General features: G+C 47.0%; 1 protein-coding gene across 3 annotated transcripts in view; it reads left to right on the forward strand.

The window, feature by feature from the left end:
- Positions 1–4813: 4813 nt before the first annotated feature.
- Positions 4814–23546, forward strand: part of LOC137439154 (potassium channel subfamily T member 1-like) — a 270273-nt gene continuing 251540 nt past the window's right edge. For 2 of the 3 annotated variants that reach the window (XM_078767828.1, XM_068134879.2), the window contains exon 1: positions 4816–4962. In XM_078767828.1, coding sequence (XP_078623954.1) covers positions 4868–4962 — 95 coding nt within the window. In that variant the 5' untranslated portion in view covers positions 4816–4867. Of the gene's footprint in view, positions 4963–23546 lie in introns of all 3 variants that reach the window. The other variant, XM_078767829.1, reaches the window with a different exon arrangement.

Raw genomic sequence — 23546 nt, forward strand, 5'->3', positions numbered from 1 at the left:
TGGGAATGAAAGGGGATCTATTCTCTTTCACTGGTGCAATGGAGTACTTCAATTAATGGGAGACACAGCCTTACTCTAAAACACAGAATAAGAGATAACTATCAAACAGGGGTATTCTATTATTTGGCTGATGTGTATGCTTGTGGACTAATTATGGGATGCCCTTTCACCTTTACACAGCTCCGGAGGTAGGGGGGCGCAGAATAAACAATAATAATAATAATACAGCACACAATCAAAAAAATACAGTCCTCATCTCCGCAACAATATACTTTATGTGTCTGTTTGATTTTTTGTGTGATAAATGTTGGCTCTTTCACAAGCCTCGATCATGTATTCAAAAAACAAACAAACACCTGCCCCCAGCCCCTGTATTTTGCACACACCTGCCCCCGGATCCCGTATGTTTCACACACCTGCCCCCAGCCCCTGTATTTTGCACACACCTGCCCCAAGTCCCTGTATTTTGCATACAGCCGCCCCCAACCCCTGTATTTTGGACATATCCGCCCCCGGCCCCTGTATTTTGCACACACCCACCCCCAACCCCTGTATTTTGTACACACCTGCCCCCAGCCCCTGTATTTTGTACACCCCGCCCCCGGCCCCTGTATTTTGCATACACCCACCCCCAGCCTTTGCATTTTGCACACACCCGCCCCCAGCCCCTGTATTTTGCACACACCTGCCCCCAGACCCTGCATTTTGCATACACCTGCCCCCGGATCCCGTATGTTTCACACACCTGCCCCCAGCCCCTGTATTTTGCACACACCTGCCCTCAGCCCCTGTATTTTGCACACACCTGCCCCCAGCCCCTGTATTTTGCACACACCTGCCCCGGATCCCGGATGTTTCACACACCTGCCCTCCAGCCCCTGTATTTTGCACACACCTGCCCTCAGCCCCTGTATTTTGCACACACCTGCCCCCAGACCCTGCATTTTGCATACACCTGCCCCCGGATCCCGTATGTTTCACACACCTGCCCCCAGCCCCTGTATTTTGCACACACCTGCCCCCAGCCCCTGTATTTTGCACACACCTGCCCCCGGATCCCGTATGTTTCACACACCTGCCCCCAGCCCCTGTATTTTGCACACACCTGCCCCAAGTCCCTGTATTTTGCATACACCCGCCCCCAACCCCTGTATTTTGGACATATCCGCCCCCGGCCCCTGTATTTTGCACACACCCACCCCCAACCCCTGTATTTTGTACACACCTGCCCCCGGCCCCTGTATTTTGTACACCCCGCCCCCGGCCCCTGTATTTTGCATACACCCACCCCCAGCCTTTGCATTTTGCACACACCCGCCCCCAGCCCCTGTATTTTGCACACACCTGCCCCCAGACCCTGCATTTTGCATACACCTGCCCCCGGATCCCGTATGTTTCACACACCTGCCCCCAGCCCCTGTATTTTGCACACACCTGCCCTCAGCCCCTGTATTTTGCACACACCTGCCCCCAGCCCCTGTATTTTGCACACACCTGCCCCGGATCCCGGATGTTTCACACACCTGCCCTCCAGCCCCTGTATTTTGCACACACCTGCCCTCAGCCCCTGTATTTTGCACACACCTGCCCCAAGTCCCTGTATTTTGCATACACCCGCCCCCAACCCTTGTATTTTGTACACACCTGCCCCCGGATCCCGTATGTTTCACACACCTGCCCCCAGCCCCTGTATTTTGCACACACCTACCCTCGGATCCCGTATGTTTCACACACCTGCCCCCAGCCCCTGTAAACACACCTGCCCCCGGATCCCGTATGTTTCACACACCTGCCCCCAGCCCCTGTATTTTGCACACACCTGCCCCAAGTCCCTGTATTTTGCACACACCCGCCCCCAACCCCTGTATTTTGTACACATCCGCCCCCGGCCCATGTATTTTGCACACACCCGCCCCCAACCCCTGTATTTTGTACACACCTGCCCCCGGCCCCTGTATTTTGTACCACCCGCCCCTGGCCCCTGTATTTTGCATACACCCGCCCCCAGCCTTTGCATTTTGCACACACCCGCCCCCGGCCCCTGTATTGTGCACACACCCGCCCCCTGCCCCTGTATTTTGTACACACCCGCCCCCAGCCCTTGCATTTTGCACACACCTGCCCCCAGCCCCTGTATTTTGTACACACCTGCCCCCAGCCCCTGTATTTTGCACACTCCTTCCCCCAGCCCCTGGATTTTGCACACACCCGCCCCCAGCCCTTGCATTTTGCATACACCCGCCCCCAACCCCTGTATTTTGTACACACCCGCCCCCGGCCCCTGTATTTTGCACACAGCCGCCCCCAGCCCCTGCATTTTGCACACACCCGCCCCCAGCCCCTGTATTTTGCATACACCCGCCCCGAGCCCCTGTATTTTACATACACCCGCCCCCGGCCCCTGTATTTTGTACACACCCGCCCCCAGGCCCTGATCAAAGGGGGTGTAGGAATTTCACCCCAGATCGACTTTTTTGAAATGCCAACTTCTTTCCTGCAAGTCCTTGCAGTGTCCTTGTGTTTTATACTTCTCCCAACCCCCCCCCCCCCACCCCCTTCCCACGCCTCCTCCCCTCAAGCCCTCTCCCTCCCACAGATCTCCCGATGTCCCTGCTCTCAAATGTTGTGTTTGTCTGCTTCCCCTTCTCTCCCCATCTTGTCTACCGCTCCCCTTATTATATACTTTGTGTGTCTGTTTGATTTTTTGTGTGATAAATGTTGGCTCTTTCACGAGCCTCGATCATGTATTCAAAAAACAAACAAACACCTGCCCCCAGCCCCTGTATTTTGCACACACCTGCCCCCGGATCCCGTATGTTTCACACACCTGCCCCCAGCCCCTGTATTTTGCACACACCTGCCCCCGGATCCCGTATGTTTCACACACCTGCCCCCGAGCCCCTGTATTTTGCACACACCTGCCCCAACTCCCTGTATTTTGCATACACCCGCCCCCAACCCCTGTATTTTGGACATATCCGCCCCTGGCCCCTGTATTTTGCACACACGCGCCCCCAACCCCTGTATTTTGTACACACCTGCCCCCGGCCCCTGTATTTTGTACACCCCGCCCCCGGCCCCTGTATTTTGCATACACCCACCCCCAGCCTTTGCATTTTGCACACACCCGCCCCCAGCCCGTGTATTTTGCACACACCTGCCCCCAGACCCTGCATTTTGCATACACCTGCCCCCGGATCCCATATGTTTCACACACCTGCCCCCAGCCCCTGTATTTTGCACACACCTGCCCCCAGCCCCTGTATTTTGCACACACCTGCCCCCAGCCCCTGTATTTTGCACACACCTGCCCCGGATCCCGGATGTTTCACACACCTGCCCTCCAGCCCCTGTATTTTGCACACACCTGCCCTCAGGCCCTGTATTTTGCACACACCTGCCCCAAGTCCCTGTGTTTTGTACACACCTGCCCCCGGATCCCGTATGTTTCACACACCTGCCCCCAGCCCCTGTATTTTGCACACACCTGCCCTCGGATCCCGTATGTTTCACACACCTGCCCCCAGCCCCTGTATTTTGCACACACCTGCCCCCGGATCCCGTATGTTTCACACACCTGCCCCCAGCCCCTGTATTTTGCACACACCTGCCCCAAGTCCCTGTATTTTGCACACACCTGCCCCCGGATCCCGTATGTTTCACACACCTGCCCCCAGCCCCTGTATTTTGCACACACCTGCCCCAAGTCCCTGTATTTTGCACACACCTGCCCCCGGCCCCTGTATTTTGTACACCCCACCCCCGGCCCCTGAATTTTGCATACACCCGCCCCCAGCCTTTGCATTTTGCACACACCCGGCCCCGGCCCCTGTATTGTGCACACACCCACCCCCTGCCCCTGTATTTTGTACACACCCGCCCCCAGCCCTTGCATTTTGCACACACCTGCCCCCAGCCCCTGTATTTTGTACACACCTGCCCCCAGCCCTTGCATTTTGCATACACCCGCCCCCAGCCCCTGTATTTTGTGCACACCCGCCCCCGGCCCCTGTATTTTGCACACACCCGCCCCCAGCCCCTGCATTTTGCACACACCCGCCCCCAGCCCCTGTATTTTGCATACACCCGCCCCGAGCCCCTGTATTTTACATACACCCGCCCCCGGCCCCTGTATTTTGTACACACCCGCCCCCAGGCCCTGATCAAAGGGGGTGTAGGAATTTCACCCCAGATCCACTTTTTTGAAATGCCAACTTCTTTCCTGCAAGTCCTTGCAGTGTCCTTGTGTTTTATACTTCTCCCAACCCCCCCCCCCCCCACCCCCTTCCCACGCCTCCTCCCCTCAAGCCCCCTCCCTCCCACAGATCTCCCGATGTCCCTGCTCTCAAATGTTGTGTTTGTCTGCTTCCCCTTCTCTCCCCATCTTGTCTACCGCTCCCCTTATTATATACTTTGTGTGTCTGTTTGATTTTTTGTGTGATAAATGTTGGCTCTTTCGCGAGCCTCGATCATGTATTCAAAAAAAACAAAAAACACCTGCCCCCAGCCCCTGTATTTTGCACACACCTGCCCCCGGATCCCGTATGTTTCACACACCTGCCCCCAGCCCCTGTATTTTGTACACACCTGCCCCTTAATCCCCTCTCATAACACAATGTGAGCTTCTAAAAACCACCCCAGCACAATTAACCCTTTTGTACACACCTGCAGAATACAGGTCATTCAGCCCTCATTGTCTGATGTCGTTCATATTTGATCTTTAACTTTTACACTCAAACCTCCGCCCCGTCCCCGCCCGCTCCACAACCCCGGACCACCTCCCTCCTCCTTCCACCCCAAGGGAGCCGCAGAGCCCGTGGTTCGGACGAATCGAGCAGGTGCTGCGCCGTCCCCGTCGGCCTTTGGGATGGCCGAACCCGACAGCGGCGTTCCACCTCTCCCCACACGCTCCCACCTGTGCGACGTGCTCCTGGGGGACGCGGGCTGGTACGCGGACGAGCGGTGGGTGCCCCGTGCTCCGTGCGGTGTCGTGATGCCCATTTACACCACGCCGGGTCCCCGCGTGTCTAAACTAGCCGAGCATGCAACGTGCGGAGTGTGCGACGCCTATTGGGTCACGGGCTCATCCATGATATTCATGTCTGCGCTTCCTTTGGTCACGATGACGATACGCGGGTCGTTCCGTGCCGAATAATGATGCTGACGCTGCCATTGGTAGCGCGTGATCCCGACCGGTCGCGAAGGATCGCACACAGTGACGTCACTTTACGCGGTGGCAGCGAGCGCTGGACTGCCCTGGGAAAACGGTGACGTGCGTAGTACCGTGTGACGGTATCGTGTGACGTCCGTTGCACGAAACCAAAGTATGAGCAACCAGGACGTTCAGAGGAAACATGCCAGCACGGCAGGTGATTTCGTGCAGGTTGTGGGTGCTGAGCGCACAACTGACACCTCCAATTACCCACCTTGTGTGCTACTCTGCCCACCTTGTGTGCTACTTTGCCCACCTTGTGTGCTCATCTGCCCACCTTGTGTGCTCATCTGCCCACCTTGTGTGCTACTCTACCCACCTTGTGTGCTACTTTGCCCACCTTGTGTGCTCATCTGCCCACCTTGTGTGCTCATCTGCCCACCTTGTGTGCTACTCTACCCACCTTGTGTGCTACTTTGCCCACGTTGTGTGCTCATCTGCCCACCTTGTGTGCTACTCTGCCCACCTTGTGTGCTCATCTGCCCACCTTGTGTGCTCCTCTGCCCACCTTGTGTGCTCATCTGCCCACCTTGTGTGCTACTCTACCCACCTTGTGTGCTACTCTACCCACCTTGTGTGCTACTCTGCCCACCTTGTGTGCTACTCTGCCCACCTTGTGTGCTACTCTACCCACCTTGTGTGCTACTCTGCCCACCTTGTGTGCTCATCTGCCCACCTTGTGTGCTACTCTGCCCACCTTGTGTGCTCATCTGCCCACCTTGTGTGCTCCTCTGCCCACCTTGTGTGCTCATCTGCCCACCTTGTGTGCTACTCTACCCACCTTGTGTGCTACTCTACCCACCTTGTGTGCTACTCTGCCCACCTTGTGTGCTCATCTGCCCACCTTGTGTGCTACTCTACCCACCTTGTGTGCTACTCTACCCACCTTGTGTGCTACTCTACCCACCTTGTGTGCTACTCTGCCCACCTTGTGTGCTACTCTGCCCACCTTGTGTGCTACTCTACCCACATTGTGTGCTCATCTGCCCACCTTGTGTGCTCATCTGCCTACCTTGTGTGCTCATCTGCCCACCTTGTGTGCTCATCTGCCCACCTTGTGTGCTACTCTGCCCACCTTGTGTGCTCATCTGCCCACGTTGTGTGCTACTCTGCCCACGTTGTGTGCTCATCTGCCCACCTTGTGTGCTACTCTGCCCACCTTGTGTGCTACTCTGCCCACCTTGTGTGCTACTCTGCCCACCTTGTGTGCTACTCTGCCCACCTTGTGTGCTCATCTGCCCACCTTGTGTGCTATTCTGCCCACCTTGTGTGCTCATCTGCCCACGTTGTGTGCTACTCTGCCCACGTTGTGTGCTACTCTGCCCGCCTTGTGTGCTACTCTGCCCACGTTGTGTGCTACTCTGCCCACGTTGTGTGCTACTCTGCCCACCTTGTGTGCTACTCTACCCACCTTGTGTGCTACTCTGCCCACCTTGTGTGCTACTCTGCCCACCTTGTGTGCTACTCTGCCCACATTGTGTGCTCATCTGCCCACCTTGTGTGCTCATCTGCCTACCTTGTGTGCTCATCTGCCCACCTTGTGTGCTCATATGCCCACCTTGTGTGTTATTCTGCCCACCTTGTGTGCTCATCTGCCCACGTTGTGTGCTACTCTGCCCACCTTGTGTGCTACTCTGCGCACCTTGTGTGCTACTCTGCGCACCTTGTGTGCTACCCTGCCCACCTTGTGTGCTCCTCTGCCCACCTTGTGTGCTACTCTGCCCACCTTGTGTGCTACTCTGCCCACATTGTGTGCTCATCTGCCCACCTTGTGTGCTACCCTCCCCACCTTCTTGACGTGGTGGTGATGGTGGCGATAATGTCTTCGGGTTTTTAGTTGACCTCCACCTATAACCATTCGAGTATTCTTCCATGATATCTGTCATTCCACCTCTGTGCATCATTTGACCAAAAGTGACAGTTTGATGATGGATATTTTTATTTTTTAGACAAAACAACAACTTCCCATTGATCATTGTCCCCCGTCGCTCAGCGGAGCGAAAGGGGGACTATGGCTTTCCCCTCCGTCCGTGTGTCCGTGCGGGCGTGCGTGCGTAAGCGAAGGACCGCATTCGAATTTGGTGTGTGTGTATCTAGGCATAAGGAAGAACGCTATTGAAAATTGGGTCGCCACGTCAAAATCCAAGATGGCCGCCGCCATGTATGTCTGAACCTTGTAACCTGCATATCTTGAAAAATAAGCGAAGTACCAACTTCTAATCTGGTGTGTGGGTGTATCTCGGCATCAGGAAGAAGGCTATTGAAAATTGGGTCGCCACGTCAAAATCCAAGATGGCCGCCGCCATGTATGTCTGATGCCATGTATGTCTGAACCTTGTAACCTGCATATCTTGAAAAATAAGCGAAGTACCAACTTCTAATCTGGTGTGTGAGTGTATCTCGGCATCAGGAAGAAGGCTATTGAAAATTGGGTCGCCACGTCAAAATCCAAGATGGCCGCCGCCATGTATGTCTGAACCTTGTGAGATCAATATCTTGAAAAATAAGCGAAGTACCAACTTCTAATTTGGCGTGTGGGTGTATCTCGGCATAAGGAAGAACGCTATTGAAAATTGGGTCGCCACGTCAAAATCCAAGATGGCCGCCACCATATATATGTCTGAACCTTGTGAGCGAAATATCTTGAAAAATAAGCGAAGTACCAACTTCTAATTTGGCGTGTGGGTGTATCTCGGCATAAGGAAGAACGCTATTGAAAATTGGGTCGCCATGTCAAAATCCAAGATGGCCGCCGCCATGTATGTCCGAACCTTGTGAGATGAATATCTTGAAAAATAAGCGAAGTACCAACTTCTAATCTGGTGTGTGGATGTATCTCGGCATAAGGAAGAACGCTGTTTAAAATTGGGTCGCCACGTCAAAATCCAAGATGGCCGCCGCCATGTATGTCTGAATCTTCTGAGATGAATATCTTGAAAGATAAGCGAAGTACCAACTTCTAATTTGGTGTGTGGGTGTATCTCGGCATAAGGAAGACCGCTATTGTAAAGTGGGTCGCCACGTCAAAATCCAGGACGGCCACCACCATATATATGTCTGAACCTTGTGAGCGAAATATCTTGAAAAATAAGCGAAGTACTTTCTGGTGTGTGGGTGTATCTAGGCATAAGGAAGAACGCTATTGAAAATTGGGTCGCCACGTCAAAATCCAAGATGGCCGCCTCCATGTATGTCTGACACTTGTGAGCGAAATATCATATCACAGCATGTTTTCTGCGTGTTCCACTTTGTCAACTCACATCACTTCCCCGACGGGGGACCTAGGCGTAACGCTTGTTTAATCTTTTTTCCCCACCATATGTGGTAGATTCACCTTCCCACACCTTCAGAAGCATTATAGTGGAGAAAAGAACCACCAGGTGACACCTGCAACAATGTCATATTTCATAGTCTTCCGAAACAATAATGAGCATGCGGCAACAAGTCGCCTCCATTCAGATGTATCAGCAATCTTAGCATCAAAACATTCCCAACAAATATCCATCTTAGCATCAAAACATTCCCACCAAATATCCATCTTAGCATCAAAATATTCCCACCAAATATCCATCTTAGCATCAAAACATTCCCAACCAATATCCATCTTAGCATCAAAACATTCCCAACAAATATCCATCTTAGCATCAAAACCTTCCCAACAAATATCCATCTTAGCATCAAAACATTCCCAACAAATATCCATCTTAGCATCAAAACATTCCCAACAAATATCCATCTTCGCATCAAAACATTCCCAACAAATATCCATCTTAGCATCAAAATATTCCCACCAAATATCCATCTTAGCATCAAAACATTCCCAACAAATATCCATCTTAGCATCAAAACATTCCCAACAAATATCCATCTTAGCATCAAAACCTTCCCAACAAATATCCATCTTAGCATCAAAACATTCCCACCAAATATCTATCTTGGCATCAAAACATTCCCAACAAATATCCATCTTAGCATCAAAACATTCCCAACAAATATCCATCTTAGCATCAAAACCTTCCCAACAAATATCCATCTTAGCATCAAAACATTCCCACCAAATATCTATCTTGGCATCAAAACATTCCCAACAAATATCCATCTTAGCATCAAAACATTCCCAACAAATATCCATCTTAGCATCAAAATATTCCCAACAAATATCCATCTTAGCATCAAAACATTCCCAACAAATATCCATCTTAGCATCAAAATATTCCCACCAAATATCCATCTTAGCATCAAAACATTCCCAACAAATATCCATCTTAGCATCAAAACATTCCCAACAAATATCCATCTTAGCATCAAAACCTTCCCAACAAATATCCATCTTAGCATCAAAACATTCCCACCAAATATCCATCTTAGCATCAAAACATTCCCACCAAATATCCATCTTGGCATCAAAACATTCCCACCAAATATCCATCTTAGCATCAAAACATTCCCAACAAAAATCCATCTTCGCATCAAACTATTCCCAACAAATATCCATCTTAGCATCAAAACCTTCCCAACAAATATCCATCTTAGCATCAAAACATTCCCACCAAATATCCATCTTGGCATCAAAACATTCCCACCAAATATCCATCTTGGCATCAAAACATTCCCAACAAATATCCATCTTAGCATGAAAACATTCCCAACAAATATCCATCTTAGCATCAAAACCTTCCCAACAAATATCCATCTTAGCATCAAAACATTCCCACCAAATATCCATCTTAGCATCAAAACATTCCCAACAAAAATCCATCTTCGCATCAAACTATTCCCAACAAATATCCATCTTAGCATCAAAACCTTCCCAACAAATATCCATCTTAGCATCAAAACATTCCCACCAAATATCCATCTTGGCATCAAAACATTCCCACCAAATATCCATCTTGGCATCAAAACATTCCCAACAAATATCCATCTTAGCATGAAAACATTCCCACCAAATATCCATCTTAGCATCAAAACATTCCCAACAAATATCCATCTTAGCATCAAAACATTCCCAACAAATATCCATCTTCGCATCAAACTATTCCCAACAAATATCCATCTTTGCATCAAACTATTCCCAACAAATATCCATCTTTATCTTTATCAAAAACTCTCTTCCTCACTCGCCCTGCACTGCCCTCTCTCCACCTCACCCCCAGGAATACCTCTGGCTACAGCTTCCTCTCATTAATCACAACATTAATCATTAATCAAATCATTAATCAAATCATTAATCATTAATCACAACATTAATCATTAATCAAATCATTAATCATTAATCACAACATTAATCACTAATCAAATCATTAATCATTAATCAAAGCAACATTAATCACAACAAGCGTTACGCCTAGTAGTGTTGGAGCGTACGTCACTATATTGGGGCCCGTGGGCATTTTGTGAACATTTTGTTTTCTTTGTTGGGATTTGTTATTTAGACCTAGCTGAATAATTTAAAACAGGGCGCCAATTTTTTAATGCATATTGTCGAACATTTTTATGCAAATCAAAGATTACGTCATAATACCTATTGTATAGGACCATATGCTCCTGTTATTGTTCTTGAACACTTCATAGTTTTAAGCATTTTAATGTTTCCTTTTGGTCGTTGTTATTTAGAATACGTTTAGCCACTAAAAAATAGTAATTGAAAGCAAATTGCCTAATTTTAACCCTTTGTATGCAAATTGCATTTGATGTAATAAAACCCATTGGACAAGTTCATACATTAGCGTCAATTGTTCTTTGACTATTTAAACGTTTCAATAATTTTTTGGGTTTAAAGAGTACATCTTGCTTCTATCGAAGATAGAACAAATACTTTGATTATGCAAATTACGTTTGGGATAGGAATGTACATTTGAACAATCTACTAGTTTGTACCCAAACCTGCGTTTATAAGTTAAATGTGGAGATCTCCATCGTTGCTCTCGTCTTCATCGCCAGCATTCCTCAATAGTTCGTTTCTGTTCTCACAGTTTTTTTCACAAGTCATGCAGGTATCTGTACATTTCAGATTATGTTTCTTGCAAGAACAACTCAAGGTGACGCAGTTTCCTTTGCATCCGCCTCTCACAAGCTCCAACACTGCCTTAGGCGCTGGCAAAAGTTTCGTTGGAACTGGGAGAAGTCTATCACCATCCATGAGAGGTTGGGTCAGGAAGACTTTTTTTTGTTTGTTTTTTGTTTTTTGTATACAAGATCGAGGCTCGTGAAAGAGCTAACATTAATCACACAAAAAGACAAACCGACACACAAAACACAAAAAACAAGGGGAGCGGCAGACAAGATGGGGAGAGAGGGGGAAGGACACAAAAGAGAGGGGATGAGGGGGAAAGGACACAAACACAACATTTGAGAGCAGGGACATCGGGAGGACTTGGGGGGAGGTGGGAGAGGAATAAAACATATGAACACTGCAAGGACTCTGGGGTGAATTACCGGGGGTAGAAAAGATCAAGGTTTTCGATGGGGGAAGATAAGAGATGGTGGTGAACAGCTGTTTTAAAGACCTGGAGGGAGGAGTGGGATTGAAGGGAGTGGGAGAGTTTGTTCCAGAGGCGGGAGAAAAGGGGAATGAAAGAGTGAAGGTGAGCAGAGAGCCTAGACTTTGGCAGTTTAACCATAAGAGGGTTGCAGGCAGATCTTGTGCGACCTGAAGGAATATTGGGGGGACAGAGCACAGAGAGAGCTGGGGGAGCAAGGCCGGAGAGGAGTCGGTAGAAGACAGAAAGACCACCAACCTGCCTGCGGTGAGTGAGTGAAAGGCCCTCGGTGTTGACTACATCGCAGGAGATTCCAATGATTCTGAAAGCTTTGGCCTCAACAGCGTGAAGCCGAGCAAGGTGTGAGGCAGGAGCACCAGCCCAGAGGGGGGAACAGTATTCCATTGAGCTGCGGATGAAAGCCTTGTATGTGGTGAGGAGCTCAGGTGTGCCAAGGAAGGACTTTGCACGACGGAGGATGCCCAGTCGGCGACTGGCTTTGGAGGCCAGCTTGGAAATGTGGTTTTCCCAAGAAAGATCATGGCAGATAGTGAGACCCAAAAGCTTGAGCAACAGAACTTCTTGGAGAGGATTGTTGAGAAAGTAGATGGGAGGGTTGTCCAGTCGGTCCTTTCGGAGAGACATTGTAAGAGTGTGAGATTTGTCAGGATTGAAAGACATGTTCCACTTGTTTGACCAGTCTGTGATTTTGTCCAGGTCTGCAGAGAGTGAGGAGGCTGCAGACTGCCGATCTGAGGGATGAGGAATGGAGCGACAGAGAGTAGAGTCGTCAGCAAAGAGATAGAGAGGATTTTCAAGAGAGTCAGAGAGATCATTGATGAAGACCAGAAAAAGCACAGGGCCCAGAACACTACCTTGGGGAACTCCAGCCTGAACAGGAAGAGGAGATGAGAGAAACCCATTCAGGGCCACACGTTGACTACGACCAGAGAGGAAGTCCGCCAGCCATGCGTGGAGATTTCCATGGATACCAAAGGAGGAGAGTTTGGTTGGACGTTGGATTACAGTTTGGTCTGTAACTTGGACGTGGGTTACGACATTGTTTCCACACCAATGCAACATAGTTAGCTCTGTTAATCGTTTCTATTAGAGCGGCCTTTGTTGGGGGTAGTTTTTCATAAGTATACTGTCTCTTGCTGAAGAGATACCAGCGCACGTCTTTCACTGAAGAAATTGGTGTTCCAGGCACATAGAGTTGACATATGTAACATTCGAGTAGGCTGATGTCATCAGGCTGGCGGGTGGTTGCTGATCCATACAAGTCCGCTTCCATCCATGCATCATCAATGCCACTATCCTCTATGAATGACCCAAGTGCACGCAGTGATGTCAATACAGTGTGCATCTCACCAATGCGAAAAACTAGATGATCCAGTGCTGGTGCCGAGTGCATTTGCAATTTCACAGCCTTCTCATAGAGTTGAAAATCAAAGGTAATAACCGTCTTCCGGCCTTCTCCCATGACAATCGATGTGATCTTCTGCGCTTGTTTGAGTATTGTAAGCATTGTGCTCCATTCATGTGCAGGAGCAGCAAGTAGTGGCATTATAGCTACCCTTGTCAGTTTAAATGGTGGTGAACCTTTTGCTGAATTAAAAGCACTCCATGTAGGTAAGTGTTGCTTTCCTGTGCCCAATCGTACCAACGACTGTCCTATCGCCCATGCGAAATCATCTTTCTGTGAAGCTTCTGTTACATCAAGTGATGGATTTATATTTATAGGATCATACTTGGGACACGGAGGATGTGTATTAGCAGGAACGTGACAAGGCAACAACTCTGTAGTAAGGCCTGGACCAAGCGGAAGTGATCTGGCTGTGGGAGTCTCATTCACGTCAACTGTTACAGCACTGGTAGCTTCAGTAGTTCGTTGGTACACCACCATTGCTGTAGCATGCAGGGTGCCTTTTCCCTCTGGGGTATCTTCTGAAAAGTCTGAATTGTCAGCAGCAAAGAAGATGAATTCATTTCTAACAAGACTTGGTGGCACATATACATCATATTCAGCAGAACGGTTCAGAACAGCCTGTGCTAGTTGCGTTTCAATGCGCAATATACGGTCATAGTCTACAGACAAGCCGAGATGGTGAAGATAGTCTATTAATGTTTTGCTTCTAGTTCTTTGGTGAACAAAGATGCCATTTCCAACTTGGACAGGGTACTCCCGCCGATGGCGAAATGAAGCTTCTTCTCCTGTTGATTCTGGCTGGTAGCGCACCTGTCTGTCAGATTTTGCTTCATACATAATATGTTGTGCTATCGTTGATGCTTTCTGATTTGCGTAATTTCTGCGCTTTTCAGTTGGGAGCTCAGTTGCCACGCCTCTCCTAATCCATTGGAGAAATGTAAGAAGCCTTGTAGGAATGTTTGCACTTAAATCTGACCCTAGTGTGCCATCAAAAGACCAACGTGGGGCATCAAGAATGTCCTTTCGCAGAACTTTGGCACAGTTGAAGATCATTTTCATGTCATTGTTGATATTGGATTCACAGAGAGCTGCTTCAATTGCGGCTATCTTAGCTGCACTGAAACAGAACCGATCTGACTCATTTTGACGTGTGGCAGGGATAAAGTCAATGCACTCAATATTTTCTGTGAGCAAACGTCGCGTGCTTTTACGACTAGGTGTAATCTCGCAGTTATGTTCTTCTAAGATCGTCAGTTAAGCTGTATGCGCAGCATCCATCGACCGTATCTTACTCTTTTCAAGCAAATCTTGTATGATATCGAGATATTCCACCTTGGCAGCAACCTCTTTCTCATTTATCGACTGTTTCTTAGAGGCGGTACCAGAACTTGAACATCCAGAACCGCGAGCAACGTGACTTTGCCAGAAAATTCGATGATATTTCACATCTATGGAGAGTGCATCTTCGGAATGAATAGCACTACTTAGGTACACTTTGTAGAATCTTTGTCACAATTTTTCACGTAATCATGAAGCTGCTTTCCACGGCTTGCACTCTGTATAGCATGGACATTGGACAGGTTCTTTCTCTTTATGCGTTTGACAAAAAAGCATAGATTCTTGTCATATCTAGCACAGTGAACGAACGGGAAGGGCGCTATTTATATGAAGATCCTGCAGGCTCAAATTCTTGAGGGGATGACGAAGTCGATGGCCGCCCTGATATCCGCAATAGTACGTTGACGTTCTTGGAAGTGAGTGCTTCTTGATATCTTCTTTTGGCCCTGGAAAGTTTCTGTAAATTCACAAGATCTTTTCTACAACTGACATGATAAGTTGCACCGTCACGTTTTCGCGTATCCTCAGTGGCATTTTCCAATCGTTTACTTGCTTCATGGAAGACAATTTCACCATATTTTGCTCGGTCTGTCACATAGTGAAGAATGTTCTTTAAAGTTCCTTTATCAGGTTCCTTCATAAGCCGCTCACTAGATATTTTCTGACATATTATACACATACCGTAGTCGTTTAAAAGTTCTATCCATGGTCGTTTCACAGGAGGACTCTCCATGGCTGAATCTCACAGTAGTAATGGTTTGCTTGGGCGTGCCTTTTATTTCTTAATTGTTCAATAGTCTTGAGATACCTGAAAGAAAGCATAAAGATTGACATCACATTTTAGGTATTGCATTTGAGTCGTAGAGTTACAACATTAGAAACATGAGTTGTTTTTGTCGTGATCTAACAATAATAAAGGGCTATTCAGATTTGTTAATTGTTGTGACGAAAGACCAATTCACTTATAATTATATAATAGTAATAACAGTACAAAATAAAAATCTGAGGCAAGTTTGATACATTTTCACTCGTATTAGGAGCGAAATAACTGAATACATACTATTGTCAAATTTTGGGGGCATGCCAGGGCACAGTATTTTTTCAGGCACAGTACCCTTATAGACCTACAATAAGCAGAACAATCCACAAGTATCAGCTGTTCAAATGATGAACAAGAACCAGGAATTTGTATGACCAGAGCATGGTGGTGAGTTGCACCGCGCTCCTCCCATAGACTTATACGTGTGCAACGCGTACCCTTATTTACGTAGTTAATTATTCAGCGCTATACGATTCGGACACTTGTTTACTTTGCGAGAAATGACGTCATAATTCATTTGCATAAAAACACTAAAACTCACTGAAAAAAATTGGCGCCCTATTTCATTTGTTTTCTAACATCCTAAACTACAATTTCCAGCCAAGAAAATAAAATGTTCACGAAATGCCCACGGGAAAACAAATGCTCCAACACTATAGGTCCCCCGTCGGTGAAGTGATGTGAGTTGACAAAGTGGAAGACGCAAGGCGGCCATCTTGGATTTTGACGTGGCGACCCAATTTTCAATAGCGTTCTCCCTTATGCGTCGATACACCCACTCCCCAGATTGGACGTTAGTAGTTAGTTTATTTTTCAAGATATTTCGCTCACAAGGTTCAGACATATTATATATACAGACTTGGCATTTAATGTGGAATATTTTTTTTCTTGACTTGGGTTTACTTTCTGAACCCAGTATATCAATCTGGTGAGTTTCGTTTACGCTTCGGTGATTTCTTTGTTAAAAGAACCATGTCACTGATTGTCTTTCGCAGCAAGAAGTCAATAACAGGATTATATCACAGGTGGCGTGACAAAATGTAAGGACAGGTACATTTGACGATTGGCTTCACAATCGTGTATATAAGGGTTGTTGCATTCTGTATTAGTGGAAAACAACTGCGGCACGTCTACAAAAGTTATTGCCGCTTCCTCTGGAGATGGTCCGTCAACTCGACAATGCTGTTTGTCATGGAGTGGTGGCTTTACGAAATTCTGGCATGAAACAGCGTGCTATGTCTCAGCAGTATGGCATCACTCAAGGTCAGGTGTCAAAGATCCTGAAACGAAATGCTCAGAGGGGTGTCCCTACTCCAATACCGAGGCCAGGACGTCCCCGCAGAACCACAAGGAGAGATGATCGCCAGCTGCACCGGTTAGTCTGCAATGGCCGTACCAAGTCAGCTAATCAGCTTCGGGCTGAGTGGCAGCAACTGACAAATGTGCCTGTATCCAGAAGGCTAGTCAACCAACGACTGGTTCAAGCAGGCTATCGTGCCAGGCGTCCCCTGAGAAAGCCACGCCTGACCAGACAACACCGCCAGTGTCGATTGCAGTGGGCCAGAGAGCACCGTCAATGGCAGCCAGGACACTGGAATCACGTGACCTTCAGTGATGAGTCTAGATTTCTGGTCTATCGTCAAGATGGCCACAACCGAGTGCGCAGACAAGTGCATGAAGCCTACAACGAAGATTGTATTGTGCCAAGAGTCCAAGCTGGAGGTGGTGGGGTGACCGTTTGGGCTGCTTTTCATGCAGGGGGCAAAACTGACCTGGTTGCTCTGAATGGAAACCTGAACCAGTTCAAGTACAGGGCCATTCTGGAAGAAACTTTGCTTCCATTTGTCGTGCAGCCTTTCGAGGAAACTTTGTCTTCCAAGATGACAATGCATGGCCTCATCGTGCTCGCATGATCCAACATTTTCTTGCTGACCATGGTTTCGAGCATATGGAGTGGCCTGCCATGTCCCCGGATATGAATCCGACAGAGAACCTGTGGGCAGAATTAACGCATCAAATCGACAACTTGGACCAGCAGCCGACCTCTGTGCGTGAATTGCAGCAGGCTATTTTCACTGCATGGCAAGCGATTCCTGTCCAAACGTTGGCAAATCTCGTGAACAGCATGCCTCGACGTGTACGTGCGCTCCTGAATGCTCGTGGGGGTTACACTAAGTACTGAACTGTAATTTTACTGTCCGTAATCCCAGTCATAATTTAACCTTTGTTTTTGTTGAAATTTTTTTTGGCTAATGTGCAAAATAAAGAGATACTTCTGGAAAACGTACAGAAGTTTAACACAGTACTGTCCGTGAATTGAGTTCGATGTCACTTTCAAGGATAAATTTATTTACTTCAAAATGTCAAATGTTGTTTTTGTTTCATTTAAATGTCACATTAACAAAATCTAGAATAATTTCAACATAATTCTAATGCACTTTTGGTTCTCAGTCATCTTGAAAAGTAAGTTCACCCCCACAAAAAAAATATTCCATATTAAATGCCAAGTCTGTATATGGTGGCGGCCATCTTGGATTTTGACGTGGCGACCCAATTTGCAATAGCGTTCTTCCTTATGCCTAGATACACCCACACCCCAGATTAGACGTTAGTAGTTCGTTTATTTTTCAATATATTCCGCTCACAAGGTTCAGACATACATGGCAGCGGCCATCTTGGATTTTGACGTGGCGACCCAATTTTCAATAGCGTTCTTCCTTATGCGTAGATCCACCCACACACCAGATTAGAAGTTAGTAGTTCGTTTATTAGTCCCCTACCGGTGTACACCGGAGGGGACTATAGGTTTGCACGCCGTCCCCTTCCGTCCGTCAGTCCGTCAGTCCGTCAGTCCGTCACGTAAAGAACAGTTTTCCGGACTTTTTTTCTAAACGCTAAATGCTAATGATTTCAAACTTGGCACATCGTTTCCTCATGATAAGTTACAGATCAAGTTCGAACTTCACGACGTTTCGATCATTTTTGACAAAGTTATGGCACTTTGAACTTTGGGAATTCTGATAATTCTGATGATCCTTAACTCAGTGCCATTTTAAGTTTAAATTTCCTTTAAAAACCATTTTCTCTGCAATAATAGGACCGATTGAGATCAAATTTTCACCATAGGAGGGACTCGGTCTGTAGAATATTTTAATGGTAATAATGACGTCACAGGTCACGTGGTTCGGGCGCAATATTGTTTTTCGTGAAAACACGAAAACTCCTTTTTCTCTGCAACCGCTGAACAGATCGAGGCCAAACTTTGCAGGCAGAATCGCATAACCATGACGAACAAATAAGTTGGCGAGCATGATGTCATGCATCACATGGTTTCAGAGTTATGACGTTTTTAAGCATGAACCTTTAAAACCGAGCCCCTCCCTCAGTGTTGATCCAATCGAGGGGAAACTTCACAGATCTGTTCCGCATGTCAGTCTACTACAATGTCCTTTTGGAATTTGCGATAGCTCACGTGGTTTGGCAGATATTGTTAATTAAACGAAAATATTTTTAAAAATGGATATCTCTTGAATCGCTTTATTGATCGACGTGAAACTTCATACTGTAGTAGAATTCATGAAGTGTAACAAGTGTGCAAAATTTCAAGATGAGTGGATGTACGGTCTGGAAGCTCGAAGTTGTTATTGCGTGAAGAAGAAGAGGCGTCAAGTGTGCGGATTTAATTATTTATCACATGTACAGACTGAAAGCATCGTTGGACACGACCTGTCGTGGTCATTTTAACCTCAAATATAATTCTAATTTAAGATTTGTCAATAGCTGAGGTATATTAACAAACAAATAAAACAGATTTGGTCAAATTCTGACTTTTTTAACTCGATCGCATTTGACAGAGTTGTGACAAGCTGAGGAAGAAGAAACCTCGCATTGGCTTCTCCAATGTGCCATAAAAAAATGGATATCTCTTGAATCGCTAGTACGTCAGACCGTGAGTTGGTAATAATTTATATAATTCACACAGTGCAATACGTGCAGGCCGCTCCACGGAGTGACCTTGCGGGCTTATCAACGAGGCGAGGCGTGATACACATGTGTCTCAGCATACCTCAGATCAAGTTTGAAAACCAGCATCAACCGTGCATAAATTTGCATATTCGATCATTTTTGACAAAGTTATGGCACTTTGAACTTTGGTAGGGGACATGTATTGCAGCGCAATACTCAGAATGCTTGTTTTTCAAGATATTTCGCTCACAAGGTTCAAACATATATATATGGTGGCGGCCATTTTGGATTTTGACGTGGCGACCCAATTTTCAATAGCGTTCTTCCTTATGCCTAGGTACACGCACACACCAAATTAGAAGTTGGTACTTCGCTTATTTAGTCCCCTACCGGTGTACACCGGAGTGGACTAAAGGTTTGCACTCCGTCCGTCAGTCCGTCAGTCCGTCCGGCAAAGAACAGTTTTCCGGACTTTTTTTCTAAACGCTTGATGCTAATGATTTCAAACTTGGCACATGGTTTCCTCATGATAAGTTACAGATGCAGTTCGACCTTCACGATGTTTCGATCATTTTCCACAAAGTTATGGCACTTTGAACTTTGGGAATTTTGATAATTCTGATGATCCTTAACGCAGTGCCATTTCAAGTTTTAATTTCCTTTAAAAAAGATTTTCTCTGCAATAATTGGACTGATTCAGATCAAATTTTCACCATAGGAGGGACTCGGTCTGTAAAATATTTTAATGGTAATTATGACGTCACAGGTCACGTGGTTCGGCCGCCATATTGTTTTTCGTGAAAACACGAAAACGCCTTTTTCTCTGCAACGGCTGAATAGATCGAGGCCAAACTTTGCAGGCAGAATCGCATACCCATGATGAACAAATAAAGTCAGCGAGCATGACGTCATGCATCACATGCTTTCAGAGTTATGACGTTTTTAAGCATGAACCTTTAAAATCGAGCTCCTCCCTCATTTTTGATCCAATCAAGGGGAAACTTCACAGATCTGTTCTGCATGTCAGTCTACTAAAATGTCCTTTTGGAATTTGCGATAGGGCACGTGGTTTGGCAGATATCGTTAATTAAACGAAAATATTTTTAAAAATGGATATCTCTTGTTTATTCTAGAGTTCTCCTCAAGACGCCCTCTACTCAGCCTACTCGCCCTACTCAGCCTCGTCTCGCGAACGTCAGCAACGCGACACAGCACGCGCTTTCAGGAGGGGCGGAGCCAAGCCGAGCAACATATATATAGACATCGATCATTGATCGTGAACCGGAAAATATAATAAATTACTGATATTTAGCGACTCGAAAGGTTCTTTATCAACAACGTATTTTCTCGTGCTTCTGCTGACCTGTCTGCAAGGTGTATAAATCGAAGTCCCGAGTGCGAATCACAGGTGAGCCCGTCCTGAGGTAATTAGCGATTGGGAACGATTCAGAACCTGTGGGTAAATAACCCTTGGTAATTTCCCTAACAGTTTTCCGGATGACAGACTGCCGGTAGGGGACATGTATTGCAGCGCAATACTCAGAATGCTTGTTTTTCAAGATATTCCGCTCACAAGGTTCAGACATTCATGGCATCAGACATGCATGGCGGCGGCCATCTTGGATTTTAACGTGGGTTGCACCCACACACCAATTATAATTCGGTCCTTCGCTTACGCACGCACGTTCGTACGCACGGACGGACGCACGCACACACGGACGGAGGGGAAAACCATAGTCCCCCTTTCGCTCCGCGGTGCAACGGGGGACAAAAAGACAAACTGACACATAAAACAAAAGATAAAGGGAGCGGGAGACAAGATGGGGAGAGAGAGGGAAGCACACAAGTATAACATTTGAGAGCAGGGACATCGGGAGATCTGTGGGAGGGAGAGGGCTTGGGGGAAGGAGGCACGGGAAGGGGTGAAAGGGAAGGGGGGAGGGGAGAAGTATGAAACACATGGACATTGCTAGGAATTCCAGGAAAGAAGTCGGAATTTCAAAAAGTGTATCTGGGGTGAATTAGCAGGGGTAGAAAAGATCAAGGTTTTGGATGTGGGAAGATAAGAGATGGTGTTGAACAGCTGTTTTAAAGACCTGGAGGGACGAGTGGGATTGAAGAGAGTGAGGGAGTTTGTTCCAGAGGCGGGATTAAAGAGGAATGAAAGAGTGAAGGTGAGCAGAGAGCCTTGATTTTGGCAGTTTCACCATAAGAGGGTTGCAGGCAGATCTTGTGCGACCTGTAGGAATATTTGGGGGACAGAGCACAGAGAGAGCTGGGGGAGCAAGGCCGGAGAGGAGTCGGTAGAAGACAGAAAGACCACCAACCTGCCTGCGGTGAGAGAGAGAAAGGCCCTCAGAATCAGCTTCATCGTGGGAGATTCCAATGATTCGGAAAGCTTTGGTTTCAACCTCCTGAGTCCGAGCTAGGTGTGAGGCAGGAGCACCGGCCCAGAGGGGAGAACAGTATGTAGAACTTTGTGGAAAATTTCCTTTGGTGTAAATGTGGTTTTTCATTCACACCCTCACTTTGCTGGTTCACCAATTTTTTTCTTCTCACTTCACACCCTCACATCAGCCTGATGTCCTCACACCTTCATTTTTAACACTGATTTGATTTCTCTTTTCACGTCTGGTAGTTGCTAAAGTTAGCACTCGTTAAAAAACAAATTCTGTGAAATATGTGAACAATTCGAATTTATTTTTAAAATTACATGCGCTTCCTGATGGCCTCCACCAACCTCATTACCTTAGCCACCGAAGGTGGACGGGGTTATGTTTTCACTCATGTCTGTCTGTCTGTGAACAGGATATCTCAAAAAGTAATGGACGGATTCGGAAGAAACTTGATGGACAGGTTGGGTATGTGAAATGGACGAAATGATTAGTTTCTTGTGAAGATCTGGATCCGGATCCGGATCCGGATCTGGACCCGATAATTTTTTTAAGTGATTCTTCACCATCGAGTGCTGGGGCTGAAATGAAATATAACATGATATCTCAAAAAGTAATGGATGGATTCGGACGAAACTTGATGGACAGGTTGGGTGAGTGACAAACGAATCAATTTGATTTTGGTGAAGATCCGGATCCGGATCAGGTGGTTTATTCATTTTTAAGTGATTCTTATCATTGAGTGATGGGGCAAAAAACGATCAATAATATGATATTTCAAAAAGTTGTGGACGACTTCGGACAAAACTTGGTAGATGAGTTGGTTTGCAGACAATAACAAGCCGATTTGATTTTGGTTCAGGTCCGAATCCAGATCCGGCCACAAAGTCCTATATACAAAACATAAACTGTTCAGCCTGGCGGAGGTATGCTCTTCACTGAGTGCCGTTCTAGTTTTAACTCTGATTTTAACATTATCTCTTCCATTGGGGGGAGCACGGAACTCAGCAGGGTTCTGACGAGACAAAGAAACCTGTCTGCACAGCACTACTACTCGTGCATGCTGGGAGGGTCTGTCGTCCACGTGCTCACCTGGGCTTCAACAGTTCGGCGATGGAGGGCCTCAGTCCTCAGCTCATGGCTTCAGCTCTCCAGCAGGAGCCTATGCTGCAGCACCCACAGTTGAAGGGGTGAGGACCGGTAACAAGCACCAAGACATGAGTGCAGACCCTGAAGACCGGACATCCGTGCCACATTCGCCGCCACAGACCACGAAACCTCTATACAGACTCCGCAACATGAATAGAGCGTGCTCACTGTCCACGCCTTTATAATCGTCACTGGGCCCGTTCAATTGGCCATTGAGCTCTTTGGACAGTGTAGCCCGGAAGATGTTTGTACATGGGTATGTCCATTACCAGTCTGGTGGCATTGTGCTGACCCTACGATCGTGCCATGGGTCATGTTCCTTGATCATTACAGGGAGGAAATACCATAAAAGGACAGACAAATGATAGAGAAGGCTCAATAATGGAGTGAGGGTGGAAAGGTGATGCTGAGATTCAGACACCTGGGCAGAGGGACGAGATATTTCTACAGGTGATCGACTCATTTTATCATCAACGGGAATTACATCATACTTACACCAACACGTACTATGAAATAACTATTCAGATTTATGCTCCATTTTACCCCCGAGACCAGATTGCTAACAATATGTTCCCTTGCATGGACCTTCAACGCAGGAGGACATTCGGCCCTTCAAAATCTACGCTTGTATTGCCAAGTTGTAGTTTGTCCACGCTCTATCCTCTTGGTGTGTGTGACCCGGCTGGGGTTGAAACGGTGCACATCCCAAACTCAGAGGGGATGCTCCAAACATTTTACATTCACTTTTCCTAAACAT

The sequence above is a fragment of the Myxine glutinosa genome, chromosome 13 (genome assembly GCF_964187855.1).
Source record: "Myxine glutinosa chromosome 13, kmMyxGlut1.1, whole genome shotgun sequence".
Taxonomy (NCBI): domain Eukaryota; kingdom Metazoa; phylum Chordata; class Myxini; order Myxiniformes; family Myxinidae; genus Myxine; species Myxine glutinosa.